The sequence below is a fragment of the Physella acuta genome, unplaced genomic scaffold (genome assembly GCF_028476545.2).
Source record: "Physella acuta isolate Inbredline_101_S28 unplaced genomic scaffold, ASM2847654v3 ptg000032l, whole genome shotgun sequence".
Lineage (NCBI taxonomy): Eukaryota > Metazoa > Mollusca > Gastropoda > Physidae > Physella > Physella acuta.
This window is the reverse complement of record NW_026731552.1, coordinates 1-26,351: the sequence shown is the minus strand read 5'-3', so window position 1 is coordinate 26,351 and position 26,351 is coordinate 1. Positions and strand designations below refer to the sequence as shown.

The 26,351-nt window shown below is 36.6% G+C and overlaps 3 protein-coding genes and 1 pseudogene across 3 annotated transcripts; 2 read left to right on the top strand and 2 right to left on the bottom strand.

The window, feature by feature from the left end:
- The first annotated feature begins 3,350 nt into the window (after positions 1 to 3,350).
- On the top strand, positions 3,351 to 3,479 carry LOC131942050 (uncharacterized; annotated as a pseudogene).
- A 3,389-nt stretch (positions 3,480 to 6,868) lies between these two features.
- Positions 6,869 to 7,663, bottom strand: LOC131941800 (beta-1 adrenergic receptor-like). Its single transcript, XM_059301328.1, has one exon. It carries the CDS (start codon positions 7,661 to 7,663, stop codon positions 6,869 to 6,871), a length of 795 nt encoding a protein of 264 aa, XP_059157311.1.
- Positions 7,664 to 11,289: 3,626 nt separating this feature from the next.
- LOC131942046 (uncharacterized) lies at positions 11,290 to 18,320 on the top strand. The gene is made up of 9 exons (XM_059301719.1): positions 11,290 to 11,364; positions 12,190 to 12,307; positions 12,971 to 13,155; positions 14,434 to 14,542; positions 14,954 to 15,073; positions 15,382 to 15,453; positions 15,686 to 15,872; positions 16,509 to 16,670; positions 17,610 to 18,320. Exons 2-9 carry the CDS (start codon positions 12,297 to 12,299, stop codon positions 17,745 to 17,747), a joined length of 984 nt encoding a protein of 327 aa, XP_059157702.1. The 5' UTR covers positions 11,290 to 11,364; positions 12,190 to 12,296; the 3' UTR covers positions 17,748 to 18,320.
- A 728-nt stretch (positions 18,321 to 19,048) lies between these two features.
- On the bottom strand, positions 19,049 to 20,197 carry LOC131942024 (octopamine receptor beta-3R-like). The gene has a single exon (XM_059301689.1). The coding sequence runs from the start codon at positions 20,195 to 20,197 to the stop codon at positions 19,049 to 19,051; it is 1,149 nt and encodes a 382-aa protein (XP_059157672.1).
- Positions 20,198 to 26,351: the final 6,154 nt, after the last annotated feature.

Genomic DNA, 26,351 nt, shown 5'->3' with positions numbered 1-26,351 from the left:
GAGGACCCTGAGCCTGCTGGGCGAGATACTCACTGAAGTTGAGACGATCCAAGGGAGACATTCCTGTTATCTGATAAGATTAAAGATTATGTCCCTTTTTACAACTCTTATACATTTTTTTCAATACATTTTTTAAAGTTGTCCAATCTCTATGAATTAAAAATAAGCTAACTAAAAGCCTCTGTCATTGTGCGTATCTTCAATTATGAAATGCTATATATTATATAAACCTCACATTAATTGATAACACACATAACAAAGGTATGAGTTAAAATCAAAACACGATATAGAATCCAGATGTATTTGAAAGTGCAAAAGAGAACTTTAGTTCTAAACTCTTTATGTTGAATACAGTTCAATAATAAGCCTGATTTTACCCGCTGCCTTGGTTTTACGTTTGTTTACACTTTTAGCCCGTTACCATAGAAACAAAACACATGACCAAACATTTTTAACACGGCGTCTAGTGCCAAATACAATGCCAGTAGTTGAAAGCATGACTAAACAGGTGGTCACATGACCAAATAGATGGTCACATGACCAAACAGGTGATCACGTGACCAAACAGATGTTCGCGTGACAAACTATACCATTGAATCTCTTCTGAGTCGGCGAGGGTTAAAAAAAAGTTTCAGTTCAGGCCATAGTATCCCTACATTTGGAAACTTTGGAAAATAATTAACTGAGTTACAGACCCCTACATGGTCTACAACTCTTACCATCCCCCCTCCCCACTCCACCATTCTATAAACCAGTATGTCTTGATCCACCACTGTAAAATAATATGACCTATTCCAATAACCTTACTGCTAATATATATATATATATATATATATATATATATATATATATATATATATATATATATATATATATATATATATATATATATATATATATATATATATATATATATATATATATATATATATATACTAGCCGTCCCGGCCAGGCCCTGCTCTGGCTTCTGTGAAAAACCTTTCTGTTAAAGACCATTACCTGTGTGTTTAGTAATCATCATAAACCCGGCGTTGCCCACCCGAACCACAACCAACCAAAACCAAAACAACAAAACGCAAACATAACGCTAACACAATTACAAATACAAACGAAAACAAAAACCTAACAACAAACACAACCACAAACACCAATACAAGCACAAAGAAAAAACAAACAAAAAAAGCAAACGAAAACAAAAACCTAACAACAAACCCAACCACAACCACAAACACCAATACTAATACAAAGAAAAAAACAAACGAAAAAGCAAACGAAAACAAACCAAATCCAAACGCAAAACCAACCACAAACACAAATACAAACACAAACCCAAAGAAAAAAAATACAAACGAAAACGAAAAAAGAAAGAACAAAAACGAACCAAATCAAAACGCAACCACTAACGCAAACCCAACCTAAACACAATGAAAACACAAACGCGAACATAAACGCAAAGTGCTCACAGTCTAGCCCGGGGCAGAATCGCCTGTTTCAGCTTAATAAACGACTATAGTACCCCAACTTATTCATAGTCTTTTGCACTCACTTAAACGAACGTAGGTGCCAAACCAAACCAAATGAACAATTATAATACTCCAAGCTTATCCGTAAAATACCTACAACATTTGCACTTGATCAATCCGCTAAGTATGTAATTATTTTTTTCCCAACACCAAAACAAATTAATAAAAAGTAAATTCTTTTCCACTAATGCAATGTTTTATAAAGGGAAGGAATTGTGTTTTCCTAATTTATCAAAGGGAAGTAAGTGCTAAAGGACTAAATATAAATAATTTTCAGACATAATTAGAATTTTCGTAAAAGATGATATTTTTTAAAAATTGTGTTTAATGAACATGCCGACAATTATTACTGTCAGTTAGAAAAATGAAAATTATTTCCCCAACACTTTCAGTATTAATTTTTTAACTCATAAATTTAGACTGTGAGCATGATAATAATCTAACACTTAAAACCATCGAAGTATGTCCACGACAAAAAAAATTATTTTTACATACAGAATTGCGCTTTATATATTAGATATATGGTGAGGTAAAAAAAATTCCCCTTCGTGCGCAAAAAAAGATAGACAAAAACAAATTCCCTCCCCCCCCCCCCCCAAAAAAAAAGACACAAAAAATAACCGGCGAGATTTCCCGTTCCTAAATAAAGATGTTTTTTTTTTACGTCAAGTGTCTTTGATTAAAAATAAAAATTAGTAAACAGTACGTTCAGTGTATAAAATAAAAAAAAACAGTATTTAAAATACCTATCACATTGCTCTTGATCAATCCCCGCTAATCATTTAAATATTTGTTCCTAACACCAAAACAAAGTAATAAAAAGTAAATTCTTTTCCCCCGCTGTAATGATTTATATAAAGGGAAATAATTGTGTTTTCCTAATTTATCAAAGGGAAGTAAGTGCTAAAGGACTAAATATAAATAATTTTCAGACATAATTAGAATTTTCGTAAAAGATGATATTTTTTAAAAATTGTGTTTAATGAACATGCCGACAATTATTACTGTCAGTTAGAAAAATGAAAATTATTTCCCCAACACTTTCAGTATTAATTTTTTAACTCATAAATTTAGACTGTGAGCATGATAATAATCTAACACTTAAAACCATCGAAGTATGTCCACGACAAAAAAAATTATTTTTACATACAGAATTGCGCTTTATATATTAGATATATGGTGAGGTAAAAAAAATTCCCCTTCGTGCGCAAAAAAAGATAGACAAAAACAAATTCCCTCCCCCCCCCCCCAAAAAAAAAGACACAAAAAATAACCGGCGAGATTTCCCGTTCCTAAATAAAGATGTTTTTTTTTTACGTCAAGTGTCTTTGATTAAAAATAAAAATTAGTAAACAGTACGTTCAGTGTATAAAATAAAAAAAAACAGTATTTAAAATACCTATCACATTGCTCTTGATCAATCCCCGCTAATCATTTAAATATTTGTTCCTAACACCAAAACAAAGTAATAAAAAGTAAATTCTTTTCCCCCGCTGTAATGATTTATATAAAGGGAAATAATTGTGTTTTCCTAATTTTGCAAGGGATGTAATGAGCGCTAAAGTACTAAATGTAAATAATTTCCAGACACAGAAGTTTTGTGAACATTGATATATTTTTTCCTAAATTTGGCTTAATGAATATGCCGACAATAAATATTATAAGTTTGAAAAATGAGAATTGTTTTACATAACCTTGAATATATTTTTTTAAAATTATAAATTTAGGCCATGAGCAATTTAAACATTTTACACTTGACATTATAAAGTATTGTTTTTTCAATCCACGAAAAACGTATTATAAACATACAGAATTGAACTTTATATATTCGCTTCTCGGCCTTTTGGCTAAGATCAAAGTGTAGTATCTGTTATGGATTCTACATAAATCTTATTAATTTGGTTTGTCAGCCCTGTTTAGGGCTGGCTGCCGGGGTCGAGAGGCGGCGAAACCTACTACTCAACTCATCAAGCAATCAATTGCAAATCCCGCCATCGATCGCTGTGGGGTTGCGCCCACACATCCCTTGAAGTGCACATGCCCTCAAGATGAGTCACCTCGTACTTGTATTGGGTGGCTTCCAAATGTACGAGTGGCTAATTGTCTTTTTTTCAGCTTGACGACACCCACCTAGGAGAAATCTTAGGTGGGAGGTTCAGTCACAAATACCAGCAAATCAACTAACCATCTCTCAAAGATCAACAACTCAAACAACTTCACGAGTACTCAACTCTCATAAAATAAACACTCGTCAACAGCCTCACTTCGACCATTTCAACTACTCGACCAAGCTTTCGAATGCTCGACCACTCTCAAATTCTTCTCATTCACAATCCTCGACAGAAAGACACGGAAAATACGACAAGCACGGATTAAACTGTTTAAATATGTATACAATTTCTTGTATGTCTGTATATGCTCATGTAAACCTGCTCTTGCTGCCTACCCTTGCTCGATTGGGGAAGCAGCAAGAGAGGAACAATATTAAACCACACACAAAAATATACCTTATATATTCGATATATATATATATATATATATATATATATATATATATATATATATATATATATATATATATATATATATATATATATATATATTAAGGTCCCAATTTTTTTTATTTTTTTTTTGCGGGAGGCCCTTTTTTAAAATCCGCCACTGGGTGACACCCGACCTAGCGACGCCGCTGGGTCTAGTAACACAAGTCTAAAGAAACATTCATGCTGTGTTGGGTTCTTCAGTCTAGGGCAGGGGTCGGCAACCTTTTGAGACGGAAGAGCCAAAAGTTACAATTTACAAAGTTTTCCAGTTTTAAAAGAGCCACTAACATTTTTATTTCAATGTTAGGATATTTAATTAGGATTACGTGAATAAGTTTGATTTTTTATTTAAAATAAATAGCTTTACATTTGAAATAATATTTATTCATATAAAAACGTACAAATGGTTCGCACAAAACATTAAATTATTTTAACTAGCTGTTCTATGATAAAATTAGTAATCAAATAATTTATCTATAGGAATATCCCTACCCACGTTAGAAGATAATAACTAAACAAAAACTACGTCACTCAGGTCAAATTAATGCATACTAACAGATAGAAATTCAGTATAAATGAAATAACATTCCCCATTTAACGAAATTCGAAAAAGTCGGCACTTGGGCAGTGGTAAGCATGGAAATGTTGCCACAGGGCTGTCCACAGCACTGCCACGGCTGTCTGTATACCTTCTGCCTCACCTATTCTCTCTGTTCTCTTATGAGTTTTTTTTATTCCTGTTTAATGTTGTTGTTTTTTTCAGTACAATATATATGTTTTTAATAATTTTAGAAAATAAAATAATTATTAATGTCCGTGCATGGATCTTAAGGGCCGCATCTTGACATCGAAAGAGACGCATGCGGCTCGCGAGCCGCAGGTTGCCGACCCCTGGTCTGGGAATTCGGGACACCACAGCGTATAGCGTACAATACAACAGAAGAGATAACACTAACGTTGATACTAAATAATACAAACAAGTTTAATAAATCTATACATATACATGAATAATACAACTATAATATAATTAATAAAAGGTTTTCGACACAAATTACAACACATTTAACACACTAAACGTCATCCACCAAAGCCAACACGCCAACTGCCACACACCCTAACACACGCTCTGTCACCCGTCAACTGACACACCTCACTTGAACACCTCTCGTTCTATGTGAACACACTCAACCAAGGGCTACAACTACATACAAAAAGAGGGTACCTTTCATTCGGGCACACAACACACACAATCAGTGGACGCTACATGTAAGGGACGTAAAATTCTGCAGTTAAATAGTTTTAATTTTTTTTCAATGAACCACAATCAACTTTTTAATGGACATCAGACTAAAAAACTGATTACTAGATGTACGGTTTAGACATTTTATTAATTAAACAAACACAACTTGTTTAAAATAGTTAACATATTTTAGTTTACATCGAGAAATCACTTGGGTAAACAATGAATTAGTCACCGAAAAATGTTTTTTCTAAAACTGAGTAATTTTAATTAAACAGCTCTATTAAAAATTCTTACAGTAGATTTTATAATTATTTTGCATTTCTGACTTTATTTAGATTCAGATCTAGAAGAACACAGTGTGTTACATAGCTTAGGAACTGGGAACCGAAGTCGTTGAGTTTAATAGCCTTGTGATCCACCATTCGACCCCTCCGTTCCTCCAAAAATTAAGAAAAAAAATACGTGAAGTGACAAAACTTGATAAAACGTTTTTAGTAATGTGCAAGTAACTATCTGATCAAGTAATTAGCCGTGTAAGAAGTAATTAAAGTTTCCTTTTCTAACCTGGCTGTCTATTGTTTAAATGAATTAGAGTTCACCTGTTTCTGTAAATTCGACCTATGAAGAAATAGCGTGGTCAGCACTATGTGTTGCCGCCTTTACTTTCCCTAACATGAGTTAGGTACTCATTAGAGCTGGGTGGACTCAATGATGTTCTTCTAACTTTAACTCGGATTCGTAATTAAGAATTTTGGATTAGCGCTGTACCATTAGTCCGATCCGACCCATCAGCCATATACAACTGACGGTCGTTATGACGGTGATTTCCTGCACGTCACCAGCGACATGACGGCACGACGAATAGACCTGTTGCTACAGTAGAGTACTGGGTTCAGGGCTGAACTGATGTACGACATCAAACTAACGGTCCAGAACACCCAGCTAGGGATCAGAATGTCGCTAGAGGTTAGGATGGACACGGTGCAGACAGACGGCGACCAGCTGATGGTGAAACACAACAACACGTAGCCGATTGTTCGGAATGCTCGGAAGTTTCGCTTGGCCGAGACAGCGGCCTTGGGGCGTAAGTTGATTGTGGGTGTGGCATCAGGGTGTGGTGTGTGTGAGTAGATTGTGTGTGTGGCATCAGGGTGTGGTGTGTGTGAGTAGATTGTGGGTGTGACGTCAGGAAATGGTGTGTGTGAGTAGATTGCCGGTGTGACGTCACAACCTGGTGTGTGTTCCCTACTTATAAGAGTGCTATCAGAATTAAATATCTGCCTGCTGCACGTTAATACAAAAATTGAATCCGCTTCACAATTGACAGTGGAGGTTGAGGCATGTTGGACATGGTCTGAATCACACCGCTCCTTCAAGGCTACATTGTTGACGTTACTAGTAACTTCATCTTGTTTCTTGACGTTATTAGTGACTTGAGCCCTTCCACCATTGTCCATAACATTTTCCACTGTATTTCTATCTTGAAAATGTCCACCACTTCCACCATCCACTGCTGTACATAATCCACACAATCCTCTAAACGTTTTTCGAACCATTCCTCAAAGGTTTCCACCACCGGGATTCAAGTTCTTATCTGTGTAGATTCTCTCGTTTGATTTTTCGTTCAAATTTTTAGCAAATCTCTCCTTCCGTTTGTGGAACTTTTGAATTTTCCACAGCACAATGACATACATGACGTAGGTGGCAGAAAATGACACGTAATACACAATAGTAGAGAACACTACCTGTACAAGTTCTTTAAACGGGGCTCCGCAGTGGAAATTATAAATATAACATTGTTGGCTGTCGGTGTTAAAATCCCACACGATCATAGCAGGTATAAACATAAACACAAGGGGAACACCCCACGATAAAGATATCATGACGTACCCAGTTGTCTTTGAGAGTTGCCGGTACAGCAGGGATCTACACACGGCCACAAGTCGGTCTAAGGCCATTGAGAAAATATGCAGCACAGACACCGCACACAACACATTGTTCATGTTGACCCTCAACGCACACAGCACACTGCCGAACTTCAACTTCCCCCTGTTCAACAGCTCTGCCGACTCCAGCGGCATTATCGTCGCCCCCAGCATCAGGTCAGAGAACGCCAATGACGTCATTAACAGCTTGGTCAAGCAGCTGTTGTTGTTGTTCCTGGAGTCCGGTGGGTTCGAACCTCGACGTTTTGAGTGGATCAGCGCGGTGATGACGATCAGGTTAGCTGCCACAGTGAACGTTGCTATGGCAACACAGAAAGCTGTTAGCGAGGTGTACACCTCTGTCATATGAGAACCCTGAACCTCCAGGGCGAGATACTCACTGAAGTTGAGACAATCGAAGGTAGACATTTCTGTTATCTGACAAGATTTAAAATTATGTCCTTTCGCAACTCTTATTCATAAAATCTTTTCAATACAGATTTTAAAGTTGTTGTCAAATCTCTATAAATTAAAAAAAAAACTAATTAAAAGCGTCTGTCATTGCGCGAATCTTTAATTATGATATGCCACATGTCTAGAACTCACATTAGTTGATAACACTCAGTTAAAATCAAAACACGATTACAGAATCCAACGACACAGATGTATTTCAAAGTGCTAAAGCAAACCTTAGTTCTAAACTCTTTATGTTGAATACAGTTCAATGGCGCACCTGATTTTAATCGCTGACTTTGTTTGACGTTTGTTCAGACAATTAGCCCTTTACCATAGAAACAAAACACACGAACAAAACATTTTTAACACGGCGTCTAGTGCCAGATACAATGGCAGTAGTTGAAAGCATGACAAAACAGGTGGTCACATGACCAATCAGGTGTTCACGTGACCAGCCAAACGATCAAATCGCGTCTGATTCTGGTTAAAAAAAATCTTTCAGTTCAAGACCATACTATCCCAACATGGGAGAACTTTGGAAAATATAGAACTGAGTTACAGACCCCTACATGGTCTACAACTCTCTACCCCCCCCCCACCCCCACCCCCCACTCCATCATTTTGTGAACCAGTATGTCTTGATCCACCACAATAAAATAACACAGCTGACCAATTCAAATATCCTTACTTTTAAGGTCAATTTTATTTTTAGAAATAAGTTTGTCCTATGATTTAAATAAACAGATTTCTCTAACTAAACATGAGACCTTTACAGGCCTTTGTAGGGCTACAATCATTTGCTGATTCATTTAAAAATAAACCGGGAGTGATCTCCCCTAAACTTTCTCGAATATTCTTATATAAAACAACCGGGGATGGGAACTCGGGATAAAGTTATTTTTTTTAATCCATTTTAAATACTTAAACTTTTAAAAATAGAATAGAATCTCATAGAAAAAAGAATTGCGCACCAAGCGAACGCCAAATAAAGATGTTCAATATTATTAGTACTTTATAAATTCACATGCGTTTTTTTGAGAAATCGAAAATAGCGTAAATTACTACTTCCGGTCAACGGAAATTACTCAAAATTTGACAGAAGGTAGAAAATTAGATATTTTACTTACATGTGAAATTTCATTTATCTATCTGAAATAGTACTCAAGTTATAGGCTTTTGAAAAATTCAAAGTAGAAAAAGTTCCACTTCCGGTTATCTGAAATCGCTCAAAAGTTGATACGGATCTACGACTTTGATAAAATACTTATATATGAAATTTTATCAACCTAGCTGTAACGGTACTCAAGTTATCGTGTATACACACACACAGACACACACACACACAGACATACGGACAAGATTGCAAAATTATGTTTTTCCGTATCAGTGAGGTGTAAAACGTCGAGATTTCCAAAAATCTCGTTTATTATTTTTTTGCACGATTACAAGACTTTCTCTATACTTCGTATAAACTAGATAGTAAATAAACTGGGAGTGATCTCCCCTAAACTTTTTCGAATATTCAACTATAAAACTACGAGGGATGACAACTCAGGACATAGACAATATTAATTGTAATCCATTTTTAATTACTTAAACTTTTTATAATAGAATGGAATCTCGTAAAAAAAAAAGAATTGCACACCAAGTGAACGCCTAATAAAATGTGCATAATAGTGCGCAATATTATTAGTACTTTATAAATTCACATGCGTTTTTTGAGAAATCGGAAATAGCGTAAATTAAAACTTCCGGTCAACAGAAATCACTCAAAATTTGACAGAAGGTAGAGAATTAGATTTTTTACTTACATGTGAAATGTCATGAATCTATCTGAAATAGTACTCAAGTTATAGGCTTTTGGACAATTCAAAGTAGAAAAAGTACCACTTCCGGTTATCGGAAATCGCTCAAAAGTTGATACGGATCTACGACTTTGATAAAATACTTATATATGAAATTTCATCAACCTAGCTGTTACGGTACTCAAGTAATCGTGTTTACATACATACAGACACACACACAGACACACACACACACACAGACAGACACCCAGACATACGGACAAGATTGCAAAATTATGTTTTTCCGTATCAGTGAGGTGTAAAACGTCGAGATTTGTAAAAATCTCGATTTTTTTTTTTGCACGATTAGAATACTTTCTCTATACTTCGTATATACGAGAAAGTAAAAATTACATTAATGATGTCAGCAATTTTTCACTTGCTGATTATGGTGAATTTTAACAATTGTTTAAGCCGCGTTATTGACCTGTAGTAAACACACTGACCATCAAATTGTTTGGTGTGTAAACAGCAGGTTATCGCTAGCTAATTATTCATAATTATCGATATTATTTTCATCACATGCAATTATCGTCATATTCAGCTTCAAACGAAATGAAATGTAAAATATAGCTTTAAAGCACACGATAAGGTTAAATGTATCTAACAATCAAACCTTTGTTTAAACACTCTGCGTCGCTTTTTCTCATGACTCTTTATTTCAGACTAGCTCTAATGGCAATCCAAACGCAAAACCGACTACTATTTACAAATTTTATTAAATATGCGACATGTACTTCCAGTGTAATTTGCATCAAACGAGTATTATTTAGTTTTAAGGATAATTTAGAACTTTTAAGGATAGTGTGTTAATATGTATTGTAGTGTATTTGGTTGTTTTGTTATGTTTTTTAGTCATGGTTCTGTATTAAATTTTGTGTTAGAATATAAAAAGTTTGCTATATCTGAAATTATCATAAGAACATTCGACTTTATAATTGTGGTTGCAGTAAAATCTATTTAAAAAAACATAAAAAAAAAATTCATAAAAAACGTTTTAATAACAAGCTTTTATGTAATGATGCACTAAAAAGTAGAAAATAAATTATAGACTACTATTTAAATAACTATAAAGAAAAGCGTGGGTCACTTTAGTATCTATTGGATACCTTTACTAATGTTAAGGAAGACACCCACGCTTTTCTTTATAGTTATTTAAATAGTAGTCTATAATTTATTTTCTACTTTTTAGTGCATCATTACATAAAAGCTTGTTATTAAAACGTTTTTTATGAATTTTTTTTTTTCAGTACTTTACATGTTTTATTTACAATAGAGTTACATGACTAAAAACCATTGCGCGCCTACTGAACATCACGTTCAGTAGGCGCGCAATGGTTTTTGAACGCAGCCATTGAAGCTATTGAAGGTGATGACGCGTGTGGTGTGGTTGGCTAGACATGCCTACTAATTCGGTCCAAATTTTAATTAATTCATAAAAAATTAATTAGGCATCCAATTAAGTCAAATTTAGTTTCAGATTGCATTGTCTTCATGTCTTGACCCACGTGCTAACTTTGAATCGTATCGGTCAAGTAGAACTGTCCGAATTTTCACTCCTGCGTTTCCGTCTAGACTGACGACTGACGACTGACGACAGAGGAAGTGAGTTAAATAAAAGCTTGTAAAAATGATGCATGCCAAAACAAGTTTCATAAAAAATTACCTCTAGATATGCGCACCACTAAATAAAGAAACGTGAACACAGTCCTGCACACAATGTGAGTGATGCTGACTACAATCATTACACACCAACTTGAGTTGATCTTTGAAGTTCTGCTATATTTTATAGTTCAGTTCGACAAGCATTTCGAAAATCACCATATCCACGTAGGTGATTTTAATTCATTTGTTTTAACAAATTATGAGTGTTTGATGTTTATTCGTTTTTATCTAGGTCTTTACTGATCAATGTCTAGGCCTAGACTCTACATCTAGATTGTATACACCAAACTGAAAATGAAGGTACGTAGGCCTATTTAGCTTGATTTAAAATCTGCACAGATCTCTGTCAAATCAATACGTAACTTGTTTAATGACCTTCGGCTTTGACTGATTTGTAAGAGTTGCCTTAGTGCAGAGGTTTAGTGGGTTGTTTTGTAGATTTGATGGGGTAGAACTGTTAGTGTTTAGGTGTTATTGGATAAAATGGATGTTCTAGTGTGTATGCTCAATGCTGATAATTTGATGATAAATTGTATGTATTTTAACGATCTCAGAAAAGATCTTAGCAAGTATATGTTACTGGTATTGCTAATCTATCCTTGGTCGAGACACCAAACTTTACATAATTCCTGGTTTTTAGCTTTTTTAACGACCATACAATTTGGAAGAAACAGCAGTGCACTGAAGAATCAACATCGGTACTATGTTATCCTGAAGAACTAGCTTAGGTACTATATTATCTTGAATAAACATCATATGTACTATATGATCCTGAATGAAAAAACATAGGTACTATACTTTCCAGGAAACAATATGGGTACTATATTTTCGGAAGAATACAACAAATGTGGTAGTATATTACCCTAACGAAATAACTTAGATACTATATTATCATGAAGAAACAATATAGGTTCTAATACTATATCATCCTGAAAAAGAAACAAAACCCATGTTGATAACTTTGATAGCTAACCTCCAGTCTTATATTAGGTCTCCTAGGTCACGTGTCAATCACCAACATCATGCTGTATCTTGTAAAGGCAGCTCCACCACCACAAATGACCAACTAAAACTCTGATGACAATTCTGGAACCATCATGTTGGACAGGTCAGTGTCCTGCTCGTACTAAAATGTTCCTTGAGAATTTTATACATTTTTTTTTGTTTTTACAGAGCCATTTTATAAAATCTGTAAACCATTGGTGGCTGGCAGTCAATTGTTTCAGCCCTGATAGTTAACCTGTTGAAGCTACATAACTCTTTTCTCAATAGCAACTTCATTAATGAGAGCCGAAATCAATTAATTAAAGAAATCATTTAATTAAAGAAACTCTTAAGTCTGCCGGGCCACCGTTTGTCTCCAACTATTGTTTCGTCTCACATAATTATTGTAACTTCCACGTTACGTACTGCCGTTCTTTTAGAAATATCGTTTCAAGAACTACAACATAAAATTATAGATCTGTCAAGTAAGAGAAAAGTAATCGATTTACATGAGCAGATTATTTAATATATCAAGTTCGCTATTGGCGTTCCGAATACATTCACGAATAATATTTTTTCGTTAAAAGTGATCAATTAACATTCTTTAAAAATCTTATATACCATTCGCGAATAATTCAATATATAAAGTTCTTAATACATCTTGAAGATGGTCATGGTTAATTAATTTAAACAAAATTATGATAGGTTCTGTAGAATCATAGGCCCTACAGTTTTTATTTTTTAGGTTATGGTTTTATTTGTCTTCCTTGTTTTTCTATTGATAAAGGTCTACCGTTAAGTTGATCAAGTCCGTTATAAGGAAAATGGCCTTCGTGACGATTGTGGTTGGGGTGTGTGCATTAATGCTGGTATTGCACTTAGCTGCACTCGACGTCGGCAGACGAGAGGATTGGGGGAGGCAGAAGGCGGGAAACTATTTCAAGATGAGGCGCAACTATAAAGGAGCTTTAGGTAGGGTGGATTGTAGGAATAGTGGATTGTAGGTGTGGTGGATTGGTTGTAGGTGTGGTGGATTGGTTGTAGGTGTGGTGGATTGGTTGTAGGTGTGGTGGATTGGTTGTAGTTATGATGGATTGTTTGTAGGCGTGGTGGATTGTTTGTAGGTATGGTGGATTGTTTGTATGTGTGGTGGATTGGTTGTAGGTGTGGTGGATTGTTTGTAGGCGTGGTGGATTGTTTGTATGCGTGGTGGATTGTTTGTAGGTGTGGTGGATTGGTTGTAGTTATGATGGATTGTTTGTAGGTATGGTGGATTGTTTGTAGTTGTGGTGGATTGTTTGTAGGTGTGGTGGATTGGTTGTAGTTATGATGGATTGTTTGTAGGTGTGGTGGATTGGTTGTAGTTATGATGGATTGTTTGTAGGTGTGGTGGATTGTTTGTAGGCGTGGTGGATTGGTTGTATGTGTGGTGGATTGTTTGTAGGCGTGGTGGATTATTTGTAGGTGTGGTGGATTGTTTGTAGGTGTGGTGGATTGTTTGTAAGTGTAGTGGAATGTTTTTATGTATAGTGGATTGTTTGTAGGTGTGGTGGATTGTTTGTAGGCGTGGTGGATTGTTTGTATGTGTGGTGGATTGTTTGTAGGCGTGGTGGATTGTTTGTATGTGTGGTGGATTGTTTGTAGGCGTGGTGGATTGTTTGTAGGCGTGGTGGATTGTTTGTAGGTGTGGTGGATTGTTTGTAGGCGTGGTGGATTGTTTGTAGGTGTGGTGGATTCTCTGCAGGCTGTCACCCGTGTTAGCTCTATTTAATCCTTTAGCCGTTTAATTAAAAAAAATTAGTTTTCGTTTTTCCCAAATATTACCTGTTAACAATTTTAAGCAATGCAACCTGCTATTAAATGTGAATCTACATATATAAACAACCAGTCAATTTAAATTCACAACAGTAACCTTTACCATGGCGAGTAGATTTGCATTTAAAAACATGGTTTTATTTAATGTTTCGGCAAAAGCGAAAAATCAATGCTCAGTTAAAATACAGTTACATTTAGAAAGTCAATGATTAAAAGTGGATTTTTATAAGTTTTTGATTAAAAATTCATCTTATGTGTTCAAATGCTTAGTCCCGATATAAGTCTTTATTGAAATCTAGTAACTGCATGAAGAAAAGATAAAAGCTGTTTACGTTAAATTAAAAACCAAAATGTTTCCAAAACATCCTATTTATAACTTTAGTTCTGGAAATCCTGTCACCCAGTGATTAATCAAGTTAATTGTTTTAATTTCAGAGCTGCTGATCAACTATAGTACAAGGTTTGGGGACGGGACAGTGAGGGCGTCCCCTGACAAGATCCACTCGGTACAGTTATGGTATGAGGCGGCCGCCATGATTAAATGGCAAGTTTTTCAGTTGAAACTTGACAGTAATGTTAGATGGCAAGTGTTTCAGTTGAGACTTGACAGTAATGTTAATTGGCCTAATTACAGTTGTGGTTTGAGGCGACAGCCATGATTAGATGGCAAGTTTTTCTGTTGAAACTTGACAGTAATGTTAATTGGCCTAGTTACAGCTGTTAGTGTCAAAAACTAATTATTGAATATAGTTATGTTATACTTTTTGCGTTATCAATACAAATAAATGTTGTATATATTGCCTCTATCTATAATATATACGTTTCTGCACCAATTTTGATTTATATATTCATGCATTAATATATATATATATATATATATATATATATATATATATATATATATATATATATATATATATATTATAATCCGATGTTGCATGTATTGCCATGGTAGGTACATTAGCCCAACTGAAGACGAATATTTATGCAAGATTTTGGGTAATTTCGACAACTGGGTGTTTTGTAAAGACAAGAATTTGGAAATAAAAGCGCCCTGTCTTGTGTATTCATTTGGGTAAGTTTTTGTATTTGTCCTTGTGATGAATAATGTCTAACGCTCACGGGCTGGGAATACAATTGGGTATAAAATTATGAACAAACTAATGCTAACAATGCAGTATGCATTTACCTAAACATGATTTTTAGTTTTAGTTTGGTACATGTTTTGTGCTAAGGTAAAAATTGTATACTGAAAAAGGTATTGAATTCAACTTTATCGCTGCAGTTATTTTGATGGCCGATCTGAACTTTAGTTCTAGCTTTGAGATACGTACGGATACAATGTAACAATGTTCAACAATGTAACATTCCGTGTGATTTCAGGGTACGAAATAATTTCCAGTTTGAAGACAGTTTTGGAAGGTTGGGATGTGATGTGAGATCTTTTGACCCCAGGTATCGTTAGTGTTTGTCAAATGTTGGTTATGTGTGATTGATTTGTGTTATTATGTGTGATTGATTTGAGTTGTTATATGTCATTGATTTGTGTTAGTATGTGTCATTGATTTGTGTTGTTATGTGTCATTGATTTGTGCTGGTCACGTTTTGGCTATAATACTAAAATAATATAATTTGTTCAGGCAAGACTCTTTGTTACGACTACCATCCTACTTTGATCTGTCCCCAGCACAAATATGACGGACCACACCCACAACAAGACCGTGAAGTTCTACGACCTGGGGGTGGGGCCACTGAACACCAACGTCTTCATGCCGACCAGAAGAGGAGCAGGCGTGAATCAGACGGACAAGGGGGACGGGCCGTGGAAGTTGAGAACCTTAAAGTCAATCATGGAGATGCTAAGGCAACAGAATGTAAGTGCACAATGGATGATAACTTATAATCTTATTTTGTTTTATGGACATTTACATAGTTGTCTTAGAACTCAGAGAAGTATGGAAGTTCCCAATGTATTTCATCGGAGTATGACGTTTGTATTTTATTGTTAGCTGTACAGGCTAGTTCGTCGTTCGTCGTTAAAAACTGAGTAATGTTCTACACTTGACTAAATTGTTTTAATTGTGTAGTAAACATTAGTGAGACTTAAAATATTTTTACGCAGTTTAATACTAATTATAGTTACTAAGTTGCAAGGCTTGATGTATAGTTCCAAAGATTTCATTATTTGGGTAGTGATTAGAGCTCTAGACATAAACAAAACTACAGGGTATGCTAATCACCCAACACCACAAGACTACACATAGCTAGAGATATAACAACTTAATATATTACTGATTGGGGCGAGAGGGTGTGGGCAGGGCGAGTGGGAGGGGTTTGTCTGTCAGTAAGGATTAATACTGGTATGCTTTTTGTCACAGCAGTTAGTTCTAAACATGTTGAAGATTTGACGAACATTACTTAAAATCATCCGGTATTTTCCAAAACATTATTGACGTGTTGAAAATTGTGACGAACATTGCTTAAAACTAAAATCCTCCTGTATTTTCCAGAAAATTCTGGACGTGGTGAAAATTGACATCAAGTCCAACCTGTGGGTGGTGCTAGACAACATCCTGGAGACAGGGGCGTGGCGCCAGATTCGTCACCTGCTGCTGGGGTTCAACCTCTACCCCACCCACCCACACAAAGAGGATTACGTCATCTTTTACAGGGTAACGCATCTCACCAATCGATTTTTTTTTTTCAATCATATCACACTCTCCCCAACATCATCTCATTTCATTTCTCTGTTAAAGTCTCTCCTTTCCCCACTCTCTCCTAATGTTAATACCAATCTCTCATTACTTGAACTTTCCTTTCATTCCATTACTCTCTTCGTTTCCTTCTCTCCCTTTCTCTCTCCATCATATTCCCTCACTAACACGTAACCTGCCTCTAGCTAATTCTAAAGTCACCTGTCAGATACTCTTTTACCAAAGAAAACAATATTAAATGAGTTGTGTTGGACTGGGGACAGGAAGTGACGTAACTACAACTACATGACATACATGAGAGCTTAACTCGCGCCTTCACCCTAAAATATAGCTTTTAGATGTGTCTCCATTAGGGGTCATCCATAAATTACGTCACGCTTTTTTTTTACGATTTTTACCTCCCCCCCCCCTTCCTCCGTCACACGTCATCACAAAAAGCCAGACCCCCCCCCCTAAAATGACATCACACCTCAGCCTACCACCCCCCTCAAAATTGCTGTTGAATATTGCTTAAAACATCGATATTTTGATCAATTCCTATTACAATTATTAAAAACGCTATCTAAAACGCGAAATAACGGCTAAAACTCGTTTTCTAACATTGCTTTTTTATAATGCAAAAAAGTGACGCCACACCATCTTAACCCCCCCCTCCCCCTCATCACACACCGTCACAAAATTACGGACCCCTCCCCTCACCCCTACGAGTGTGACGACATTTATGGACGATTCCTTACCGTGAGATTTTAATATTTTGTTAGTTCCTGTAACAGTAAATCATCTCTCTATGTCTATGTCTATATCTGTGCGAAAGTGTCTATACCGCCACAGTACCTATTTTATTTACCTCTCAACCCGTAGCACAGTGTAATTTGAGAATCTTCTCCCCACTTCTAGACATTAACCAAGCTACGAGAACGTGGCTTCGTTGAATACTTTGGTCAAACCGATGACGCACTGTCCACACAAGGCGACCATTTCACCGTCAAAGGTCGTACGTCGTTCTACAACTTCAACTTGCTGCTGGGGGATTGAGGCTTGACGCTGGTGTGGCTGAGGAAGTGTGGCTATGTGGTTGTTTTTTTGTGGATGTTGTGATGGCTGAGGAAGTGTGGCTATGTGGTTGTTATTTGTGTGGATGTTGTGATGGCTGAGGAAGTGTGGCTATGTGGTTGTTATTTGTGTGGATGTTGTGATGGCTGAGGAAGTGTGGCTATAGGGTTGTTATTTGTGTGGATGTTGTGATGGCTGGGGAAGAATGGTTATGTGGTTGTAATTTGTGTGGATGTTGTTATGGTTGAGAACGTGTGGCTATGTGGTTGTTTGTGTGGATGTGGTTATGGTTTAGGAAATGTGGTTATGTGGTTGTTATTTGTGTGATCGTAGCAGAGCAAGTGTGTTAGCTTTGGTTAAGTTGTAAGATTTATTTAGTTAGGTTGTAGATAATGTTTTGCTAACTGTGCAATGTTTTCATTGCATGTGAGTAACGGTGGAACAAAGTATAGGCGAATAAAATTAAAATTGTTGCCATTTCTTTGAGACGAGTCTAATCTGTCTGTGGCTGGATTGTGTTGTGCTGTTTGGATGTAGAGAAGTTTATTTTTTAATTTTTTTGGCTGCAGGTTTGTCTGTTTGTCTGTTGTTCTGCTCGTAGTTGATAGAATTTATTTAAAAATATCCAATATTTGTTGATTTGAAAGATTTCTTATTCTTAAATAACATTTATGTCTTTATTAGATTGTACAATAAATTCCATAATTGTGTTTTGTTGTAATTATATGACAAGCTTCTACATTTACGTAATTCAATAAATATGTATAAAAATTCAAAGTGCCTTTCTAATTTTTAAATTTTTTAAAATTCTACAAAACAATTTAAAAATTACCTTACGTCTTAGACACTTTTTTTTACACATTTCTATTCATCTTCTTTCCATTTCAAATTAAGATACAATAACTACTCTACCTAAGCACAAATATTGTCTATCAACTGACTGATATTGAGAATTTTGGTAGTAAAATACAAACAAGCAGGGATTCAAATTATCAACTTGATGAGTTGTAGTTAAGATGTAACGGCAGGGTTGCTGTTTAAATTAGGCATACTTTCAGATCTGCTCAAATCGTAGAGTATATTGTTTTGATTTACATCTGAATTCTTAAAAATAAACTTGTAGTTTTCATTCACATTTGACATTTTGATTGCCACGACCCATATTCATTGACACGTCCCATGTTGATTTACACATTCCTATTTGATTTTCACGTCACATTTAGATTTAAGCGTCGTATTTTTTATTTACACATTACATTATGATTTACACTTTCCCTTTCCATTTACACCTTACGTTTACACCAGAACAGGGACCTAACGGCCTTTCTGACGGACCTGTTGAAGCAGTAGAGCAGCGGGTTGACGGTGGAGTTAAGGTAGGAGAACCAGTTGCAGAAGATAGTCAACCAGAAGGGTGTGCTGAGGTTGGTGGTCATGAACCCCAGCACCAGAACCCAGGCCGGCGTCCAGCAGACGGTGAAGCAGACGAGAACTATCCCGATAGTCCTGTAGGCTTTCATGTTCTTGGTCAGATTCGAACCTGAGTTGGTGGTGCTGGAGGTCGACCCTGACGCTGTGGATATTGTCTGGATTTGGGTGATGGATACGGTTGAGATTTCTTCTTCAGATTGTCTTATATCTGGAGTCGATGATCGATTAGAAATCGATTGATTGACTCTAAATCTTGAAGATTGTATAGAAAACTTGATATTCCTTGTGTCAGCTCTTCTTTTGGGCTGCTTCATTCGTGTATAGATCGACCTGAGGATTAGACAGTACAAGACGTAGACTATAATAAAAGGAATGAAGAAAATACAGGCAAAACCGACGATAAAGACAGGCTTGAAGAGGAAACTTCCGCAGAGCTGGTGGGCTTGCAGACAAACGTTCAGTTCGTCCAGTTCCTGGGATGTCCAGGAGAAGATCAACAAAGCTGGCACCGCCCAGGTCAGCGCGACCAGAAGGTACCCGGTTTTTATCGTCAGGAGCCGGTGCTTGAGCGGCAGGCAGATGGCCAGGTAGCGGTCAAGTGCCAGAGACAGGATGTGGAAGCTGGACACGCTGCACAGGAAGTTGTCGATGACGTACCGGAACTTGCACCAGCCAGGTCCGATAACCCACCTGCCGTTGTTCCGGACCTCGATCACACACAGCGGCATCAGGAAAAGCCCTAGCACGGTGTCTGATGAGGCCAGTGACACCATCAGCAGCTTGTTGATACAGTTGTTGGTGGCTGGTCCGAAGCTCTGGCGAGAACGGTCGAGCAGCATCTGTTTGACCATAGCCACCACGACCACCACGTTGAACACGACCGTCAAAACGTCGATCAGGATAAACCCGGCTGTTGTGGTGTAAAGTATGTCCACGTTGTCGGTCAGCCGGTGATCCAAATCGGGGACGCTCACATGAAAACATTCTGTAAAATTCGCCATTTTGTATTCCACGATCCCGCTTAATTTGTATCACAGAATATTTTAAAATGAAATGTTTTATTCAAAATCCAACGAATCGATATTGATCATTAATCCAGTAATTTAGTGAAAAGTATTCACACACAACCTTTAATCACCCAACAAAATTTAACAGCAGGATCAAACACAGCACAGGCCAATGACTAAGCCAGCCGAGGAGCTCGCTCGTGTTCACCAGTCACGTGATTATCACAACTCGGCAACACATTTTTATCAATAAAGGGAAGGAACTATGTAAAACTATGTGTTGTGATTAATTGAGTTATGTCCCCCGGTTTGATACAATGTAAGGTAAAATCTTAGTTTAGCGTCGTAAATTCGGCCATAACTAGTAATGTGGGAGAGAGTGAATTAATGAATATGTCATTAAATCATTAAATATGAGTATATTTTCGTATATTTTGATAAAATATTATAAATAATTGAATAATAGATCACCATTTATGGTTAAATCAATTTAAATATCCTGAAATTAATTTTTATCAACCCTGTTCGAGATAGTAAATTTGCTATTAAAAAAGCAGCCATCTTAAGAAAAATGTTATTTAGAGTAGCTTCCCTTTCATTTCTATTCGTATGAAAATGTATTTAAATATGATTGTCTTGTTGTATAGTCCGTATTACAAAGCATTTTTTTTTAAAATTCTGCTCTTTAAAAACTAAATCTCCTAACAAACAACTTTATTAATTCTAGAAGCATTGTGAGATGCAACTTGTAACCATGTTTTAAATCACGTTTTTTTTTTACTAATGTTTATTTGATCTTACTATTACTATATAGTTTTTAGCGCAATTTCCATTCTGGAGAATTGCGTTTATTAACTCGTCATTTCTGGGAATGGATGGATGAATGTATGGATGTGTGTCCGCAGCTTTAAGTCGTATCTCCTCCTCAACGAAGCAATATCGATGACTAGTTACAAAAACAATTATGTTAAGCAAGTTACGAGGATGAACATAGGCCATAAAAATTCCGGGTTTCTTTCATGTATTTCCCGGAAAAGCCAAAAAACCTCGGAAAAATTCAGTTTTTGGCCCATATCTCGGCAACCAGACCACTTAGCGACTTGAAACATGCACCAATCGATTCCTGCTATAATTTAGAACAATATTGCCGAAGAAAGTTTTCAAAAATATCCTTTCGTTTGGTCAAAAAAAAAAATTTAATTAATTAAAATTTGGAACGAATTAGTAGGCATTTTATGCAACCACACCACACGCGTCATCACGTTCAATATCTGCGACATCACGCTCGGTAGCTAGGCGCGCAATGGTTTTTAGTCAAGTTACTCTATTGTAAATAAAACATGTAAAATACTGAAAAAAAATTTAATAAAAAACGTTTTAATAACTAACCAATGGTTTTACTAACCCTGCTGTTGATTTACGCTACGACAGAGCTATTTTTAGATAACGTAAGGAAATTGCGCTAAAATTGTCACTAGACTTTTTTTTAATTACTTGTTTCTTATTGTTTGAATGTTCACTATTTTCATTGCAGGTTTTTTTTTAGTGATTCTATCGTAACTTATGACATTTTTTTTACTTCTCTTTACCTTAATTAAACCCCAACCTCCGTCATATTTTTGTTGTCAATTTCACAACCAGTCATAAGGGGTCATCCATAAATGACGTCACACTCGTAGGGGGGGTGTCCGTAATTTTGTGACGATGTGTGATGAGGGGGAGGGGTTCAGATGTTGCGACGTCACATTTTTGCATTATAAAAAAGCAATGTTAGAAAACGAATTTTAGACGTTATTTCGCGTTTTAGATAACTGTTTTAATAAATTGTAATAATTTAGACAAGATTTTGGAAAAATATCGATGTTTTAAAAACATTCAACTGCAATTTTGAGGGGGGTTGTAGGTTGAGGTGTGGCGTCATTTTAGGGGGGGGGTCTGGCTTTTTGTGACGACGTGTGACGGAGGGGAAGGGGGGAGGTAAAAATCGTCAAAAAAGCGTGACGTCATTTATGGATGACCCCTAATGTAAAAAATTACGCTTCGCTCTGACTTATCTAAGATCTCTAGCCATAATTTTGACAACAATAAATGTTTGTCATCATTTATATATACAGAGAGACAAAATGTATTATCCACCAGCTTCCCTTATAAAACATCATCTAAAATAATCAGCCACTCCACCCCTTAAGTGCGTGTTGTCATTATGGTCGATCGCAAGTCTCCACCTGCCAGACACATTTTGGTTATTCTTTGTTGTCAAAATGTCAATATCAAGTACCCAAGTGAGTGATATGGGGTTGTCCATAAATGATGTCACATATGATTTGCTACGGGAGTGAGTGAAGATTTGTGACGTCAACTCAGGCGGCTCCGCAATTTATGACGTTTCGGTCTCATGAAAGGAGGTGAAAAAGTAAAAAAAGTTCCCCTTTCAAACCTGACGGTCTATGGGGCAAGTGAAGTAGAGTTCACTTGTTTCTATGACCTCGGCATATGAAGAGATAGTGTGGTCAGCACTATGCCCAGGAAAGGAGGTGAACGGGTAAAAATACCTAGGTGATTGATGGAGAACCTCTATAATGCTTTGTTCAATCAAAATAACGATAAATAAGCATTAGTATACGTATACCTTGCTTAAAACGAATCATCACAAATGTTGCAAGCCTGCTAGTTTAAGACATTTAGCAAAACGGCATCAACACATTATCCCCGTCAAAAAGGCTTGCCACCAAATGCATGCCGACGAATAAGCCGCGTCTAATGCGGGGCGTTAGGAATACGGCCATTAGCAAGGGCCGCGTTAGAGCACCAGTAGGCTATCGCGCTTTGTAAGATGACGTAAATACTTAAATTCAATTTCGCTAAACTGCGCGAAAATTTAGTAATGTTCCAAGGTTTGAGGAAATTTATTTTCTTGTACTTAAATTGAAATATCATGTTGACTGTCTGGCTCTTAATTTCCGAATATCACTTTTAATGTATCAAGATTCAGAACTATAATTTACTTTAATATAAGTGTCATCTTATCGTTTATTGTGCTTTTTATAAAGCGCAGAGCAGCTTCAAAATCGGACGGCCATCCTGTTTTCACCAAGCTTCTTTTGGAGCTTAATATGGGTAGTCTAGTTTTATACGGTGAGAGCTTAATACATTTTTAAAGGGCCGAAAGTCTCAAGACAGCAAGCTTGCAGAAATAACTACGTACGTTTAAATGGACGAGTGATAGATGTGTTAGCAGTGTTTCTTCCAGACTTTTTTCTCCGGAGGGGGGGGGGGCACTTGAAATTTTCGGGGGGGGGGGGGGCGGTAGACTTTCCTCGGGGGGGGGGGGGCGAACACTGTTAAAAGTATATATTTTCTATATAAATTATATAAATTTCATTTCGTTCGGGGGGCGGTAAAAATTTTTCGGGAGGGCAAAGCCCCCCCCCCCCCCCCGAAGAGATGCCTGGAAGAAACTCTGTGTGTTAGGGGCTGTTTAATGAACACCAACTTATGTAATCAAATTAAACGTCGCAAAAGCGTCAAAAAGGCAGTGCTTGTTTTTTTTCTGTAAAATTAGCCTAACGGTCGGCGGTACCGGTACATGACGTCACGTGTGAGCGTTAACTCGGTGACGATGTGCTAAGTGGGGGAATGAAAAGGTGGGGTTCGAGAAATGAGACTCACATGCTTTTTACATTTCTTGACCCTTCTTAATAGTTCTATCGTCCCCACTGAGAAAATGGATCACCAATGAAAGACGCGTCTCCAAAATCACAACGCTGAGTTCTACTCAACCTCTCCCCACCACAAATCACAATTTCTATCTGAAACAATATGTTCATATGTTTGCTCTGTAATAATGCACGCTGTCATTACTATCTTAAGAGCGACGTCATTTATAAGCGATCTAATATTGATTTGCTTACTGCAAATAAAGTGTTCAAAAGTTCGACCTCCCAACAATTGTTATGGTCTTGGATGCACACTATTAAGTCTAAAAAGGTTTATTAGTCATTCATGTCAACTATATTAAAAAAAAATTACTATACAGGGGGTCATCCATTAATGACGTCACGCTTTTTTGATGATTTTTACCCCCCCCCCCCCCTCAAAATTGCAGTTGAATTGTTTTTAAACAGCTGTATTTTTCCAAAATCTTGTCTGAACTCTGTCAAAATAGAGTATTTTAATCAATTGTTATTACAATGTATTAAAACAGTTTTCTAAAACGCAAAATAACGTCTAAAATTCGTTTTCTAACATTGCTTTTTTAAAATGCAAAAGTGTGACGTCGCACCACCTGAACCCCCCCCCCTCCCCCTCATCACACAACGTCACAAAATTACGGACCCCCCCTCCCCCCTACGAGTGTGACGTCATTTATGGACGACCCCCAGGCATATATTAAAACAATACAAAACAATCATATTAAACCACAAAATCAACACAAAAGACATGCGAATAGACAATTTATTGTTTTTGAAACATGGCCGCTGCTTGTATTTACTCATTGTTGTCTCGAACGGGGTAGTTTAAAGTTAATTCCAGGATATTTATGACTGGTTTGGTCTTGGATTGTGATTTGTTATTCAATTATCTGTTATATTATGTAAAATATGACATAAATATGGCCAAATGAAAGAAATATTCATTAGTTACCTTCATCGCACATTACTAGCTACGTTGGAATTTACGACGCTATACTAAGATTTTACCCAATGTAACATTAACAAAAATGACATCTTTGTGAAAGCTGCGAGTTAGCAGGGAACTTCTCATGTCGTCGTGTCTTGCCAGTATCACGTCTAGCTGGTGCCAATGCTCAGACCTTGGATGTCTGCAAGTCACACTGTGCTTAGGCTTGGTCTTAAAGAAAGTATTGCGCAGGTTAGGCCTGTTTCTGTTTTTATTCAAGCTGGCAAGTCTGATCACATCTGGTATTGAAGTTTCCCAAACTTCAGTGGCGTAGCCAGGATCGTCTCAAGGGGGGGGGGGGGGTTCCAATTTTTACCCGGGGACAAGCTTTCGATTTGCACCCCCCTCAGACTTTCGATTTGCACCCCTCCCTCATACTTTATATATATACCAAGGGGTATATATATAAATATATATATATATATATACCTAACCCCCCCCCCCCTACCCTGCCTACGCCACTGCCAACTTGTTAGATCTTCTGCTTTGTTGGTGTCTTTAATGTTGTTAACTACGTCTAGGTAGAACCTCTCTAGGACAATATACGCTGCATACCTTCAGCTCACAGATGTTATTTCCTTGGGAACCATGTTTCCTTACTTTTTAAAGACAAAATGCGTTCTGAAATTCCAAAAAGAGGGAAGGGAGCTATCGAAGACAGTGTTGTCGTTTTTTTTTTATATTGTTTTTTCTTGGCGAAAAAATACTGCATGCACCCGTTTGTCTTCCACAGGTTTACCTTTCAAGAAAGCGTAACACTCCATCTAGACCATATATATCAATGTGAAATGTTCAGCACTGCTGTCTCTCTACTATCTTCAACCTCCTTTGGGTCGTCAATGTGGCCAGTGTTGGTTGTTCTGATCTGTTCTTATTATCATGTTTATTATCTCATGTTGCGTTACTTCAGTCTACATGCTGATTTTTGTTAAAGTTTTTAGCACCCATTGGGGTAGGCAGACTTGCGGATAAGCACGGCAGTTTAAACTGTGTCCTCATAATGTGTTGTTTGCGAAAAAAAACTTAATTTCAAATACAAATTTACATTTTTAATTAATGGCGTTCATTAATAAAAAAATAAGCAGGTTTTGGTTTAAATCAAAAGAAAGTGGATTGAAATAGTTCTTATATTGTAATCGATATTTAATTTCTAAAACATTTTATATACACCCAATAACCCAGGAAATCGATTGGTCGCTGAGTTTAACTACAAGTGTATCACGTGATTAGTATTTAACACGACCATCCTAACTTAGATGTGGCTGTTGGAATCTGTTCATGAGTACAGTGTCGTATGCTGCGGTACAGCTATTGTGCTTGTAAGTTGTGAGTCCATTGATCGTATTTTCTGGTTATTTTTAATCTTGTGTTTTAACGAGGTATATGATTTGTATTGGGGTATCTAGTTCCACTTCTGGAGTATTTGATATTTATTTATTTTTCTGATATAACACAATGCGGAATTTCT